The sequence below is a fragment of the Fukomys damarensis genome, unplaced genomic scaffold (genome assembly GCF_012274545.1).
Source record: "Fukomys damarensis isolate Sample0158 unplaced genomic scaffold, DMR_v1.0_HiC HiC_scaffold_25, whole genome shotgun sequence".
NCBI lineage: Eukaryota > Metazoa > Chordata > Mammalia > Rodentia > Bathyergidae > Fukomys > Fukomys damarensis.
In genome coordinates, this window is record NW_022900937.1 from 7,115,261 (window position 1) to 7,132,368 (window position 17,108).

Here is a 17,108-nt window from a genome sequence, read left to right on the forward strand (position 1 = left end):
AAAAAAAAAAAAAAAGACAAAAGAAAAATGAGCAAGGTCCTAGAAGTACCTGTAATAAATGGTCCTGGTTTAGCTTAGAAATATTTCTCTGAAGGCATGATCTTTGACTTACAGAATAAAAAGAGAACCAAATCAAGGGAGATTGTGTGTAAGAGTATTTCAATTAAAGGGCAAAGCAAATTTAAAGGTTGTATAGGTAGAACCTGGACATTTTGAGAAACTGAAAGAACGTGAAAGTGGCTCATAATTTTAAAAAATGGAAAGTGTGTTATGAAATTAAGTTGAAGAGGGATTTAAGAACCACATTGTGCAGAATCCTAGAGATACTAAATATTTTTGTTGTTCTAAATCTAGTGGCAAGTATTGGAAACCCCGACTCATAAATGCATGGAAGATGGAAGGACTTGACCCTCAACTTTTAGTAGTTAACTAGAGAAAGATGAGCCTACAAAAGTAACAGGATGCCGGGAAAACTGGAGGGGGTGATTGTAATTGATAAGAAAATGGGAAGAAGATGAGGTAGTGTTTAGAGAGGTAGATGCTTGAGCCAGGGATTATCCATATTAGAGGATTTCAGGTTACATGAGTGTCCAGCATGGCCTCTCCTGTATTGAAAAGGAAGAACTAAGGAAACAAGATAGTAAATGAAATTTCCAATTGTGTGCTTATGACATTTACAAAGATTACAGATTTTCGGGTCAGATGCTAATGCCTTTGGTGAATAATGGAAAGGGACCAAAATGAGATCAGAAAATGGATCTAGAAGAGGGAGAAGATGATATTGTCAAATTACAAGCTTCAAATAACTACAACGATTTTCAGTTGTCATATGAGTGTTTTGAAATAGCACGGTGCCAGAAGCAATCTTAGTGGCTGTTACACAAGAGGACTTTTGGGAAAGCAATGTCCTTGAAGGACTTGGAAGGGCCAGGGATTTAGCTCAGTGATGCTGCTGCCTGCCCTGCAAGTGGGAGGTCCTGAGTTTGATCCCCGGTACAAAAAAGGGAGGATTTGGTTTTAGATAGGACACAGATTTAGAGAGGGGGCTTTAAAAATATAAGAAAGAAAATATAAGAAATATAATTACATAATAGAAGTTCCAAGTGCTTAGTGAAAGCACTTGTAAGGTGAGGAGAATGTAGAGCTAGTCAGAGGCACTGGAACAGCATAATAGAGCTCTTACTTGGCACCTTCATACTTGATTTCCAATGAGCTCTTCCTAAATGAGTTTAACCTTCTATGACGTACTTGGGTTGGTTTGTTTTATGTTTTTGTTTTTGTTTTTGTTTTTTGTATTTTGTTCTCAAGTTTATCTTAAGGCTCTTTATTTCCTAAGGATTTTTTTTTTTTTTTTTTTTGGTGCTACCAGAATCAAACTTAGGACCTTGCACTTGCAAGGCAGGCAGTGGCACCACTAAGCTAAATCTCCAGCCCTTAATGATATTATTTTAATAGCTCCTTTTCTGAAATAAGGCAAAAAAAGTACATGGCTATTTGACAGATTTTTCTTTTTTTATATATGTTTGATACATAATATAACATTTGTTTTGAGAATTTATACATATTTTTCTTATTTCTATTTAATTTCCCCTGAGAATCTTCCCTCTCCTTTCCCCTGATTCTCATACTCATTATCAAAGTTTGCCTCCCTAATTCCTCCCATCTTTCCTTTATTTTACTCTTTATTTTGCTCAATATTGTGGGCTCAACAAGATCCATCTATTTTCCAGCAAATGACATAAATTCATTCTTTATGGCTGAATAAAATTCCTTTGTATATACATACTACATTTTCTTTATCCATTTGTCTGTTGGTGGACATACAGGCATACAGCTTAACTGTCATGAATTGTGTTACTGTACGTATGACCGTGTGTGCCTCATATTATGATTAATTTAACTCTCCAGAATATACCCCAGAGAGGTAGAGCTGGGTCCAATAAAATTTCTGTTTTGTTTTGGGGAATCTCTGTCCTAATTCCATAGTGATTTTACTAGCTTACATTTCTACCAACAGTGTAGAAGGGTTCCTTTTCCCTCATATCCTGGCCTGCGCTTGTTGATTTTTGAGTTCTTGATGGTAACTTCTTTTTGGAATAACAAGGAATCTTAGAGGTGTTTTGATTTGCATTTCCCTAATGGCTAAAGATGATGATGAACATTTTTATGTCCCTCTTGGCCACTTGTACTTCTTTTGAGAAATGTCTATTTTCAGGCTAGGGGTTTAGCTCAGTGGTTCTGCCGCCTGCCTTGTAAGTGCAAGGACCCAAGTTCAATCCCTGGTACCAAAAAAGAAAAAAGAAATGTCTGTTTCGTTCATTTGCCCATTTTTCTGATTGGTTCATTTGTTTCGGGGTGGTTAATTTTATTTTATTTTTTAGCTCTTTGTGTATTGTAGACATTCGTTATCTATTAAAAGAAAAGCTGGAAAGAAATTTCCCATTCCATTGGTTCTCTTAATTGATTGTTTCCTTTGCTGTGCTGCAAAGTGGCTGCAAGTGTTTTCCCTATGTTATCTTCTAGTAGTTGCAGAATTTCTATTTTTATATTGTCTTTGATCTATTTTTATTTTATTTATTTAATATATTTGATATATGGATCTAGTTTTATTCTTCTGTATGTTGATAACCAGTTTTTGCAGTACCGTTTATTAAAGAGATTCAGGATTACTCTGGCTATTCTGGGACTCTTTGGTACAATATAAATTTTAGAATTTTTTTCTAGTTTTGTGAAGAATATTATTGGTATTATAACAGAAATCAAATTAAATCTATTTATCAATTTTTATAATATGACCATCTTTTTGCGGGGGTACCAGGGATCAAACTCGTGTTCTTTCGTTTGCGAGGCAGGTGCCAGAACCACTGAGCTAAATCCTCAGCCCTAATATGACCATCTTAATGATACTGATTCTGCTTGTCCAAGAAGAGGAATTGTGACAAACCTTGGCATTATCCGCATGGTGTTGGTTTTACAGACATGCAAAATGCAAATGTTATGGGTGATAGAGGCTTCCGCTCAGATTTCAAAAGGGAGGCCACACAGTGTGTCCCTGATGGGATGGTAAACTAAGCTGTAAAAGTGAAGCCAAAAGTGCAGTAGAGACCCCAGGAAATGGGAGGTGCCAGAAACATGGAATGTCCAGCTGAGGAAGGCCACAAGCAGTGAGCAGAGCCACCACAAGAAAGAGGCCATATGGGCTGTAACCAGCAAGTCTATCGAGGTGATATTTCTCACCAACCTGTCCCAGCTACTGGATATAGAACTACAGGTTTTAATGTTGGGCCTACTAGATTTTCGTCTAGCTTTTGTTTCATTCTTTCCTATCCCCCTATTTTTCCCTTATGGAATGGGAATATGCCATTGTATGTTGGCAATATTAAGCTTTCTTACTTATTTTTACAGACTCAAAGCTGAGAGTTTGCCTTGAGTTTTAGGGGAGGCTTTGAACTTGGACCTTTTAGTAATTCTAAATGCTAAACCTTAGCAATTCTTAGAGATGGACTAAATGGACATGAATCTTTTGGGGCCCAGATGTGGATTGCTATAGATTAAATCTAGAATGTCCTCCAATAGGCTCCTATGTTCATAGTTTGGGCTTTTGGAAGGTGATTGTATTATGGGAGTGCTACACTCATCAGTGGGTTAATCCAGTGATGAATTTAGAACTAAATATGCTGTTAGGAGGTGGGCCTTGGATGGAAGAGGCAGGCCCCCTAGAGGTGTGATCTATAAAGTTCTATCTTCCTTCCTGATACCTCCCTTCTCTTCCTGGCCACCATAAATTGAGCACCTGTTCCTCTGCCATCTTGCTTTTGCCCTGGAGCCAGCTCATCATGGATTAAAACTGTGAGCTGAAATAAACCCTTTTTTAAGTTGTGGGTTTCTGGTATTTTCGTCCCATCAACAGGACAGACAATACTTTTGTGTGTTTGTTTTCATAGTTGCAGGCATTTCCCTTTCATTTCTATTTCTAGAACTACCTGACACATTTTTATGTAAGATCAGTCTAGGGATGATGAATTTCCCCAGTTTTTGCTTGTCTTGGAAAGACATTATTTTTGAAGGATAGTTTCACTGGGTATAATATTTTAGTTTGCAACTTTTTTTTTTCAAGGCTTTGAATATGTTGTGTCATTTTCTATTGGCCTGTAAGCTTTCTTCTGAAAAATCTACAGTTCATGTAGTAGTAAGAGGGGATTTGCTTAAATATGACTGCTGCTTCTCACTTGCTGTTTTTTAGACTTGTTTTTCTTTGACTTTTAACAGTTTGACTGTAAGCCTCCCCACCCTCACCCCACCCCCATTAAGCAAACTGAGTTGAACTTCCTTGATCTGGATGTCTATGGCTTCCTCAAGATTTGTTTCAGCCATTATTTCATTGAATTGTTTTTCTATCTTTCCTTTTTCTTGTGTTCTCAAACATGCATAATGTGAGTGTATCCATAATGTCCATAAATGGCTTAGATTTTTTATTTTCATTTTGGTGACTTTGTTTTGTCTTGCTGGTTGGTTGGTTTGTTGTTGTTTTGTTGTGTTTTGGTCTGTCTGGGTTATTTCAAAGACCCTATCAAAGTCAGAAGCTCTCTTTGACCTAGTCTATCATTGAGGCTCTCAACTGTTTTTATTTAACTTTTTGAGTTCTTTAGTCTTACTATTTCTATTTGGTTCTTTTTAATTATCTCTTTGCTGAATTTCTTATTCATATTATAAATTATTTTCCTAATTTCTGTTGAGTTGTCCATCTGTTTTATCTTATTACCTGACTGAGTTTCCTTAGGGACATTATTTTGAATTGTTTTTAGGCATTTCATCAATTTCCCTCTCTTTGGTCCTGTTACCAGAGAATTATGATGTGTTTCTATAAAGACATAATATTACCTTGCTTTTTCATACTTCTTGTGTCCTTCTGTTGCTATGTGCACATTTGATGAACCTATTGTCTCTAGAAATTTTATAGAATGGCTTCATCATAAAAGACTTTGAATATATGGTATTGGTTGGCAAAGCTGTGTTGGCTTTGGCTCCAGATGAATACAGCAGTACCCTTTCTGTAGCTTCTAGAGCTATTATCAACATAGCATTGCCTCTAGGGGCAAGTTTGCTGATGGCCTTGGGTGTGGTTCACACATGTGTGACTGTGGTGTGCCCACCACTTTCCAGGCAGGTGAGGCACGGTTGGTATAAGAGTGAAGGTACAGGGCTGGGGATTTAGTTCAGTGGTGCAAGCACAAGGACCCAAATTCGATCCCTGGTACCAAAAATAAATAAATAAATAAAACAGTGAAGGCCCTGAGCCCCCATAAGATTTAGTGGGCTACCCCACTCTATCAGGCACTGCACAGGAGTGGGCCCTCTTATGTTCCACTGGACCACAGGAGCTGGAGCTGCTCCAGGAGATCTGAGCTAGTTGCAGCTAGTGTTCAGTGACAGGCTAGGTGGGGTAAAGTACATTGTGAATTGAACTCCCTTTTCAGAGGAGTGCAATGGGGCATATTCTCCAGCAACACCACAAACAGGTTCATGGTCCCTGATTCTCCCAAAATAAAATCTGCAGGTGTTTGTGGCATCAAGCAGGTGGCCATGCCCTCCCATTTGCCATTTTATTGTCATGGAAGACTGTCCCATTTCAAGCTGATCCAGTCTGGGGTGACAGGGCAGTTGATGTACAGTGCCTTGTTCCCTTCAGTAAGTTATCCTAACTGTGTCCCTAGCTTTCCCATTTCATTCATGCTGCACTCCAACAGTCTCCCCCAAGTACTCTAACTAGATAGCAGCTAGTATTCTTTTGTTTGGGTTGGGGGCTTCATTATGGAAGGTGAGCATGTCCAGTACCTCTAGCTAGCCATCTTGGATATTTCATATAGGATATATTTCATATAGGATTATGACTGAAGATGGACTAAATCAGTGCAGGTTATTTCAGACATACTGCCTCAGTGCATAGAAAAATAAATTTCTCATCATTATGAATTAGTGAAAGTATTAAATTTCTACATAATTTTTAAAAACATGTTTAAATGAATATAAAGATATCTCACTTGATTCTGATACAAACTGATGATGCAAAAGTCATTAATGTTACTTAACCGTATTTTTCTCATACTGATTTATAGTCCTGATTTTCTTTCAAATTATTTTTCTTTTAAATCTTAGCATGCATACCACAAAATCAGAAAATAAAGATGAGGATATAAATTTTCAACCAACTACATCTAGTCAGGTAAAAAATTAAAACTACATTGTAGTATATGATATGAAAATCTCATCTTGTCTATTTCTAAAATTTACTATTAGTTTGATTTCTTCCATAAATCTGGTTAAAATAAAAAAGTAGTAATGCCAAAATAACTACTTAATGGGACCTAGGAAATGGGCAGAAAGAAGAAACAGATGGACTACTATAAAGTATTTTGGAAATAAATAGGATAGATTTTAGGAATAAGAAAAACATGGCTTGTTGTTGCTTATCATATTCAGGGAAATTCAGTAATTTAAAAGAACGAAAGGTGAGTCTTTGCAATTATTTTAAATACTCACCTTTGCTTCTTATTACCTTATCTGAGAAGAATTCTTCACAGTCTGTGTCCATTTTTTTAAATTCTTAAATTATAAACCTTAAAATAATAGAATATTATTCTGATTTACCATAGCCCTAATAAAAATTCACCATTATGTTTCTAGCTCCTCCCTACAGTGGTAGAAAGTGCCTTTATGCCAAAAGTCAAACAAACTAATCATCAGGTTTGAGAACTTTGGTCTTAAAGAGCCATGTAATTCTTTTTTTAACATCAAGTGTTGTAATGCCTTTGACTCTGCCATCATTAATGCTAACCATCCCTTTCCTCAATCTGTCAATCACTCCAGCCTTTGTTACATTTCCAGTTCTCTTTTCTACTATTCTCAAAATATTAGCAATCCACTCCACTCATTGGTGTGTGTGTGTGTGTGTGTGTGTGTGTGTGTGTGTGTGCATCCCCCATCGTAGCAACCACATAGCAGACTTGGAGATCTCTACTCCAGCATGAACAGAATTTGGGGCCTATTGTCATTGTTGTTGTAATTGTTTATGTTTCTGCTTTTTATATTGGGAGAAGCTTCTCAGTATTATCACAAACCAAAGATTTCTTTTCTAAATCCGCAGTTTCATTGTTAGAGTTCCATTTAAAGCATTGGAAGATTAAAGTATACACTTAGGCGATTTAAATATATTATCTATAAATACTACTGGAAGCCTGCTTGAATTTCTAGAGACTTGACCTATACTTTTCTCATTTATCATGCAGTTACATAATTTATCATGAGTCCAAAAACTATAAAGTTATATTTCACTTAATTCCCAATTTAGTTGTACTTGTTTTGTTTTTTGAGACAGGATCTCACTATGTAGTTGAGACTGACCTAGAACTCACTATATAGCCCAGGTTGGTCTCGAACTCACAGCAATCCTCCTACCTCTGCCTCCCAAGTGCTGGAATTACAGGCATGTGCCACCATGCCCAGCCCAATTTAGTTGTACTTTTCATTTCAGAAGAGTTTTAGTGAGCAAATTGAGGTAGACAGAAGATAAAACAGTTTAATTATTATAACCACATTATAGGTTCACTTATTCAATATACATAAATGTTAAATGAAAACTGTGGGGATTCAAATGTTTTAAAGTCTACATTAGAATGCCTTGTAAAATACACAGCCATGACACCCCAAATACCTGTGTGTATTCCCCGTGTTGACAAGATGTGGTAGCATACTACATTTATAAAAGTGCAAGACTTCATTGTTTTATTTCAGGTCTATGGTGCACGTAAAGGAACTAAGGAAACAGTCCTGTACACAGAGGAAACAATACCACAGAGGAAAAAGAGATGTTTTTCTTGTCCTCCACAAGGAATAGTCAATAATATTATGACAAGTGGTATGTGAAACAGAAATGTAAATGGAGAAAATATATGTGGTGAATAAAAAAAATATGGCAACAAAGCTACCGCCTAATCTATATACTCTGGATTATTAGCTTTGTTATAAGCAATAATTAGGTAAAGAAAATATTTCCTTGAATCTTTCAAAACCAAAGCCAAAATATTGCTTAATATATTTATAATCTTTTCTGTGAATTTTATGTTTAATTTTTGGGATTGGAAGTAGCACTAGTTAAAGATTTTTATTTAAACCCACTTAATCCCCTTCTTTGTTATATCTATGAACTTTGGCTCATGAGGTATTACTTGTTATTTTAAGTTCACATTCAGTGGGGCTTGAGACTTTATGCAGTCTCAAATTGAGAGTGTCCATTGAGATTTTGTTTTTAATTTTATGAAGCAATAAAACAAAATTTCATAATCAGGTAATGAGAACAACAATAGTTAATTATACTGTATATCATTAGCCTCAAACTAGTTACTCAGCATACAAGTAAACCAAAAAGAATCTCCCAAAACAGAAACAGATAACACAAAACTTTTTTTCAATGAACTAAGATAAATTAGTAGTATAAATGAAACCAATTAGCATATATGTTGATGAATTTTTAAAACAATAGAATTTGTATTTGAGGGAAGTATTTGAACTTTGAGATGTTTTAAATTAGTATCAACTAAGTGCCATGTGAATTGTTCCATAAGAGGATACTTTGTAGATAGGTTTAGGATATTGGGTATTCCCGACTCATGTAAATTTTGTAAATTTGAGCTCCAAATATAAATTAGATGAGCTTATTTCATATATAAATTGTCAAAGGCCCTGGAATATAGCTCACTGATAAGACTGCTTGCCTAGTATACATGAGGCCCTGGATTCAATTGCTGATACTGAAGAAAAAAGTAGTTTGTTTAAAACTTGTCATATAAAATGAAAGATTAGAATACATCATGAGCAAGTTTCTCTCCAACCATATTAGTTAACAATATTAGCCTATACTTCGTATAATGATATATAGGTCTGGCTATTGGTCTACTAAATAAAATAAAATTCATCTTTTGATGGTATACATGTGTCTATGTGGATATGTAGATGTATTTTATTATATTTCAGGAGTTATATACTTTATGACTTGGTGCCTACTCTGGCTACTCTCAGGCCCTGAAGTTCTCCCTGGTGGAAATTTATTTGGACTAGTAATTATTTTTTATAGTGCCTGTCTTGGAGGGACACTTTTGGAACTCATTAGAATACCTGCAGTGCCCCCACTTCCACCTCTTCTCGGTAAGTATGGAATAAACTCTCTTTTCTTTGTTGTTGACTGTGTGTATATTTTGAACATTTACTAGTTGGAATAGATATAATTAAATATTTCAATTCAATATCATCTGTGTAGTTTCTTTGAATATGCACTACTGCATGTGCTTGTATTTGTAGCTGTTTTGTAGATGTACTTATTCTTTATATAGATTTTTTAAACCTATTTTTAAAATAATTTGAATATACACAATACGTGATTCCTGTTGCTTTATCAATGAATAAGACATTTTTACTTAATTTTAAATTTATTGCAAAAAAGAAAATTTAGTAAAGACTGCACTTTGTGTAGACCACGTAACTGAATAGTTACAAGATTCATATGTTACAGTGATTAGTGCACCCAACAGTGCTGTGATTGTCACATCAGCCATTTGTGCATCTTCATTGTGTGCACTCACTGTGTACTGGCATACCTGCAAGACATGCTGTTCCTTATCACCATTATTTTATAACTCACCAGCTGCACAGAGGAAAATGGATGGAGAAATTTCTATCTGGGGTGTCTCCTGTCTTTTAAGTAACAACTGAGTTGCATACTACACTGTATTTGTATATGTTGTTTGTTCGTTTCATCCTTCATTCATGCTGCTTCCTCTGCTCTATACTCCTATATAAGCTGCCCTTCTTTCTCAGAAAAATGAACTAAATCAAACATGCTTTATTTTGTGTGTTTTTATCTTTTTAAGGAATGTTACTGGCTGGTTTTATCATCAGGAATATTCCATCCATCAGTAAACATGTCAGAGTCCCTAGAAAGTGGTCCTCAACTCTAAGAAGCACTGCCCTTACCATCATCCTAATACGAGCAGGGCTTGGACTCGATCCAGAAGTAAACTGCCACTTATATCTTGAGTTCTTTAAAATAGCAGAGGCTGGTGGGAATGAAAAATGGCAAAATTTTTGTTCTAGCCATTCCAAATGGAATCTGTAAGCAAAACTAATTCTAAAAGCTGTTCTAAAAGCTATTATTCTATTATTGAATATATTCAGCAAAAGGTGATTACACAAGAGACACTATATTTCAGTATGTGGTTTTCCTGCTGACTTCTGTAAGTTTCTGTGTGTGTGATCTTTGTCCTCAGGCTCTGCGGCAGATGAAGGGCATCTGCTTCCGGCTGTCCTTTGGTCCATGCATCATGGAGGCGTGCACCGCTGCTGTGGTTTCCCACTTCGTCATGGATTTCCCTTGGCAGTGGGGGTTTCTATTAGGGTAATTGTTTTTGCTTTTTTTTTTCACTAGAAAAATATACAGTTAATGAAGAAATAGCTTTTCGTGGACGTTCTCTTCACAGTGGTGGAAAACCTTGGAAATCAGTTGATCAAAAGCAGAGCCATCTCCCAGAACTACCATACCTTTGACAAGCATTCATAGTTCCTAAGTGTGCAGTGCCAAGACAGTGTGCCTGCTCAGTTTATCCCTTCTCTACTGTGTTGTAATGTATGTGCACATTTTATCCTGTCAGATGGTCCCTTCTTTGGTCACTGTATGTGTGTATGAAGATATAGAAGAAAATTTTAATATAGTAATATATAAATAAAAACTCTCCCATTTTTAAAAAACAAACAAAGAAAAATTTTTTTCCCTATATTCAAAGCCCCAACTCTTTCCCACCATCATTTCCCTTATGTCCAAGTTCTTCAACATAAGTCTGCAGTCATTATCTCTAAACATGAAGTCCTTTTCATTTTCAGCTGATGTTTGCCTCCACTTGTCCACGCCCATGAAGTTTGTAGCAAATGCACCCATTGCATATGTATTGCCATGGTCAATGGATTTTAAATTAACTTTTGTTGTAAATGTGTTATCACTATTTTGTTTTTCACTTTTGGGATTTAAAACCCAGAGCTGCACCACAGCACCTTCAGCCCTGTGTTCACCTTGTGAAATATCAGAACTTTACAAATACAGGTGACATTCCCTTTATCACACCTCCAGTGGATGGAACTCTAGAGCATCCACAGCCTCTTCAACATGGGAATAGATTTCAGTGTGGCACTTTTAGAGAATGTAGAATGGTATCCTGTCATGGATTTGATTTACATTTCCCTGACAACCACAGACATTGAGTGCTTTTTCGTGTGCTAGAACTATCTGTAGATCTTCCTTGGTGAAGTACCACTTCAAATCTTCTACCAGTTTTTAAAATTGAGTTCTTATTGAGTTTTAAATTATGTTTATTCTAGACCCAAGGCTTTTATCCAATATGTACCATGATATTTTTCTTCAAGTGTGTCACTTGGCTTATTTATTCCCTTGTTTAGTTACATATGCATTCATTTACTTTGTGACTAAACCAGCTGACATTTATTTCTCACAGGTCTTGAGGCTGAAGGGCCAAGATCAAGACATTGGCAGCTTTGGTTTCTCCTAAGGGTTTCTGCTTGGCCTGCACATGGTCACCTTGTTGCTGTGTCCTCTGTGGCCTGTTCTCTCATAGGCATTCTGGGTGTCTCTTTCTGTCCTCTTAGGGAGTCATCCTTTTCCATTAGGGCCCCACTCTTATGACCTGATTTTTTTAATTGGTTCCTTTTTTATTGCAGTCCTAGAGATTGAACCTAGGGCCTCACATGTGCTAGGCAAGTCCTCTACCACTGAGCTGTATCCTCAGCCCTTTTTATTTTGAAAGCAGGCATCTTTGATGGCAGTCCTGGAGGTAACAGTCTTTGGTGATTGGCTTGATATTATATTTTGCATAAGATTTTTGTAGCGGCCTTTTATTAGACTAAGGAAGTTCCCTAAGTCTTCTAAAATTTTATTTTATCTTATGAATGAGTGTAGAATTTCATCAGTTTTTGCTTCTATTATGATACAAATGTTCTGCTTTGTTTTACTACAGTGAGTAGTATTGATTGATTTTTCCAATGCAAACTGAATTTTCATTCATGAAATAAACTAAAGTTAGTGATCATTTACATTTTCAACTGCCCTGTCCTATTTTTTATTATGTATATGTGCAGAAACTTTGGAGCTGAAGAAACAAAAACTGAATTGAAAAATTCACTACAGGGAATCCACAGCAGACTGAATCAGTGAACTTGAACACAGATCATTTGAAATAACTAAGTCAGAGGAACAAAAAGAAAAATGAAGCAAAATGAAGAGTTCCTCAAAGATTTATACAGTGCCATAAAGTATTAGAAAGTGACAATAATAAAAACCGTGTGGTAATAGCATAAAGACAGACACTGGGATCAATGGAACAAAATTCAGAGCCAGAAATAAACCCTCATCATATGGTCAGCTGATCTTTGACAAGGGCCAGTATCACACAGTTGAAGGAGGACATTTCTTCAGCAAGCACTGGAGGTCACATTGGATATCCACGTGCAAAAGAATGAAGTCAGGGAAAAAGCTTTGTGGATTGAATTTGGTAATGATATCTTGGATATGACAACAAAATCACAGGCAACAAAAGCAGATACAGACAACTAAGACTACATCAAACTTTACCACTTTCACACAGCAAAGGAAACAAAAAGGCAGTCTTGTAATGGGAAAAATATAAACTCAGGATTAGTAACTGTAATATATGAAGAATTCCCACAACTCAGTAACATCCAAACCTTCCTCAAGTAAAACCGGACAAGTAACTTGAATAGACGTTTCTGCAAAGAAAATATGCAAATAGCCAGTGAGTCTATGAAAAATATAAAATTCAAATCAAAAATAAAATATGACCACAAACAATACATACAACCTAACAAGTGTGGTCAATAATGTGGAGAAATCGGAGCCTTGTCATTGCTGGTGGGACATAAATATGCCAGACCACTATGTTAAACAGTCTGGAGGTTCCTCCATAACAAAAGCAGAATTAACATATGATCCAGCAATCCTACTTCTGGATAGGCACTCAAAACAATTGAGATAAACATCTTGAAGAGATCTTTGTGTTCATTGCAGAGCCAGGGGTGGAACAGCCCAAGTGGGATGTACACATACAGTGGACTGTCACTCAGCCATAAGAAATCCTGTCAGGTACTACAATGTGGATGGACCTTAGGACCTTATGCCAATTGAAGTAAGCCAGTTACCAGTCACGAAATGCCAAATACTATATGATATTACTTACTAAGCTAACAAGAATAGTCAGGAGCACAGAAACAGAGTGGTAGCTTCCAGGGAGTAGAAAGAAGGAAAAAGGTTGTTTGATGGATATAGTTTCAGTTTTACGCAATAATTATTTAGATATCTTTTATATAACAGTGAGAATACAGTTAACCCAACTGACTTGTGTGCCTAAAAATTGTTAAAAGGATAAATATATTTTCTACCATAAGTTTTAAAAATATCATAGCCATCAGATCACACTTTGTAGTAATAAGATCAGAGTGTCTTGGAATGGGAGCCAGGCACCCTCATTCTTCCGTGCTTCCTTAGTACCTGGTTCTCTGCCTATATGATCATGTCCTGTGCTCCCTGCTTTCCTGTATTTACGCCTTGCTGCAAGATCTGTTCTCAAGTGTGGAATGGACTTGCTGACTTGCTTCTAATGAAGAGAATACAGAAGTCATGGAATGTTACTTCCAAAATTAGGTTAGAAGACAACTGTGGTTCCTGTCTTGCATTCTCTTTGGTTGTTGGTCCCAGGGGATGCCAGCTTCCCTGTCCTGAGGTAGCTTTTTGAAGAAGAGACCATGAGTAAACTTAGAAGCTGACCTTCATAAGAGATCTTGAGTCCGAGGTATATAGCTAAGCTGTACCTAGATTCCTGGCCAAGAGAAAAAGTGACATAATATTTGATGATATAATAGGTGATTCCAATGTGTAGCAGCAAAGCACATTGAACTTGACAAATCCATGGTTTCTGAGAAGTCTTTTCCTGAGACCACAGGGAAGCCTGGAGCATAAACTGCATCAGAGCGGCAAGAGGACTATACCAGTAGATCCTCACAGTGGCAGGAGCTCTCGTGGTAGGTAAGATAGGGGCAAAACCTCTTAGCACCCCCAGGTTGTCTCATCAGCTCTCATGGACCTGCACATCCTTGTAGTAGCCAGCAAGCACTGGCTCCAGCAGACATGTGCTGGCCTGGCAGGGCAGAAGGGCCTTCTCCACCCAGGGCACATTGAGGGCATGTGGAGCAGATTCGAGATGGTAGACAGAGGCTCCCGGCATTCTCCCGCTCTGTGCACACTTGCGTGCTGAGGTGGGCATGAGAGAGCACAGAGCTCAGCAGCAGGAGACAGCAGGTGGGGCCCACAGAGTCAGGACACTAGAACAGGAAGAGGGACAGACTGTCAGACCTGACACATGGGGGCCCGGAGGTACAGTGTGGGCGGGAACACCCCATCAGCAGGGATATAGGTGCGAGTGGCCCAGAGAGCCCCACTTGGAAACACAGCCATGAAACAGGAAAGCCCTGGGCCTGCACAGACAGCCAGTCCTGGAGAAAAAATTCCTGTGTGTGCTGGGTGGTAACAGCCATCCGAGAGGCATCTTGTATCTGAGCTTCAGCTTCAGGGGTCAGAAGCCCTCGACATCACCCTGGTGCTGTGTGCTGCACCTTCGAAACACAGCTGCCAAGGATCTGGCAGGCCCCACATCCCACCAGCCCTGCTCCAGCACAGGTCTCTGTGAGGCCCTGGCCTCTCCCTGCCTGCACTGGTGTTCGGCGACACACCGTGATGCCAGCTTTTGCCCTGCTCGTGGAGCATTCCGCTGGGAAAGTTGCAGAGGGAATCCACTGAGCACCACATCCCACAGAGGCTCACATCAACATGCAGAGCTGCTGAGAAGCCCTGCAGCCTTCGGCCATCATAGCTCCTGCCAGGCCCCTGGCAACCAATATAGCAGAAGCAACTGAGCATGAGTGACCTTTTGCTTTGGCTCTGTCCACAGGACACACAGTCTAGAAGGACTCAGACGCACACCAGCGTGGGTTGTGCTGATCTGCTTGTGCCCCTCATTCAAGCACCTCAGCAGTGAGGCAGAACGTTTTAATATTTTCCTCAATATTTTTTATTTTCACATTATGAAAATTGTTTCTTTCCCCTTTTACATTTCTCCTGCTTTCTTATATTTTTATCCTTTTATTTCATTCTATGTTGTTTTTAGAAAGATGTTATGAAAGTAGGCAGTTCCACATTTACTAATGCTTTAATTATTTGCAGTGTTTAAAATTCAGTCTTCTGTATTATTGAAGCTTTAAAATATCTTTTAGGTTGAAAAATAGTGTATAAGGGCCAGGCTCAGTGGTGTGGCCAGTTGTCCCAGCTGTCTGGAGAGCTAAGTCAGAAGGATTTTTTGTTTGTATTTTATCTTTACTTATTTGTTGTTTTGTGGTGTGGGGATTAGGCCTGGGACTTTGTACATGTTAGGTGGGTGTTCTGCCGCTAAACAACACTCCAAGCCCAGCTAAAGGAAGCGCCCTGAGTGCCAGACATGCTTGAGTTCCACTCTTAACTTTGGCAGATGTCTCAACCTAATGGGAGTGGGGGAGCCAGTGAACCTTCCCCATATGAGCATAGCTAGGAAGGGTCTTATGTGCGTTCCTTGGTGAGTTTCTCAAGAGGTAGGAATGCTATGGAAGGGGCCATCCTAACAGTGGTACTGGGGGTGACCACCCCCTCGGTTTCCTGGGAGATCTTCCTTCCTCCATCACCTGCCCTTTCTGGGCATGGAGCACTGCTATATCTTTTTTTTGTATTGGGAATTGAACTCAGGACCTTGCACTTGCAAGGCAGGCGCAGCACCACTGAGCTAAATCCCTAACTACCTGCCATAGTTTTTGTGGCAATCTTTCTTTTAGTTCGTGGTTTCCTTTATTTTATTTTATTGGCACTGGGGGATCAAACTCAGGATGTTGCACTTGTGAAACAAGCGGTGGAACCACTGAGCTAAATCCCCGGCCCCTGTAGTTCCCTTTAAAAAAAATTCTAAAATGCCTAGATTTCATCTTCAAGAACACGCTTCAATTTTTGTCTAGGATTTTCCTTTTATTTTTTAATCTTTTTTTGCGGGGGGTGGTACCAGGGATCGAACACAAGACCTTGTGTTTGCAAGGCAGGTGCTGTGCCACTGAGCTAAATCCCCAGCCTGGATTTTCCTCTTATTTTCTAGTCAAATTGTAGAATTTCCTATTATTTTTTTGTCTTTATTTCAAAGGATTTAGGGGAAAAGGGAGAGGCACAAATGTGTGCTCAGTCCTGTATGTTGACCTACAAGTCTGTAAATTGTAGCAGTGCTAAAGAATGCATGGAACGGGCCGGGGATTTAGCTCAGTGATTCTGCCGTCTGCCTCACAAGCACAAGGGCCTGAATTCGATCCCCAGTACCCAAAAAAAAGGATGTTTGGAAAGCTATATCACTACTAATTGCTTTTAGTCAAAAGCAGAACTTGTGCCTGTGGAATTGTTAGAACAGTAAGAACACTGGTAGTGTGCAGTGTGGCACTGGTGACAAAGGTGTCTTTCTTCAGTTTTGTGCTAGGTGCCGTGTCTCCTGCGGTCGTGGTCCCATCCATGCTGTGCTTGCAGGAGGCAGGGTATGGCATAGAGAAGGGCATCCCCACGCTGCTGATCGCAGCCAGCAGTATGGACGACGTCATGGCTATCATGGGATTCAACACATTCTTGAACCTCATCTTCTCCAAAGGTGAGCAAGACATTCCAAATCACCGTATCATTCATGACCTCTGTAGCTCTTTAAGCAAGGTTTCAGGCTTTACATCTTCACTTGCAAACCAAGACGTTTTCACTTCACATCTTTTTATACTTCATACAGAGCCCATCCCAGGCCGGGCAAGAAACTTCAGTGGGTTTAAAACAAAACACTTAACAAAGCAGTTTTATTTAAACAGGAAATGTTTTGGTTAATTTGATAATCCACACCATTTCTTTTTTTTTTTTTTTTTTTTTTTTTTTTTTTTTT

General features: G+C 38.4%; 1 protein-coding gene across 3 annotated transcripts in view; it reads left to right on the plus strand.

The window, feature by feature from the left end:
- Positions 1-17,108, plus strand: part of Slc9b1 (solute carrier family 9 member B1) — a 53,899-nt gene that overhangs the window by 18,204 nt on the left and 18,587 nt on the right. For 2 of the 3 annotated variants that reach the window (XM_010641575.1, XM_010641574.1), the window contains exons 2-7: positions 6,157-6,223; positions 7,792-7,915; positions 9,031-9,201; positions 9,924-10,066; positions 10,320-10,447; positions 16,657-16,832. In XM_010641575.1, the coding sequence (XP_010639877.1) occupies positions 6,158-6,223; positions 7,792-7,915; positions 9,031-9,201; positions 9,924-10,066; positions 10,320-10,447; positions 16,657-16,832 (808 nt within the window). In that variant the 5' untranslated portion in view covers position 6,157. Of the gene's footprint in view, positions 1-6,156; positions 6,224-7,791; positions 7,916-7,963; positions 8,037-9,030; positions 9,202-9,923; positions 10,067-10,319; positions 10,448-16,656; positions 16,833-17,108 lie in introns of those variants that run through there. The other variant, XM_010641576.2, reaches the window with a different exon arrangement.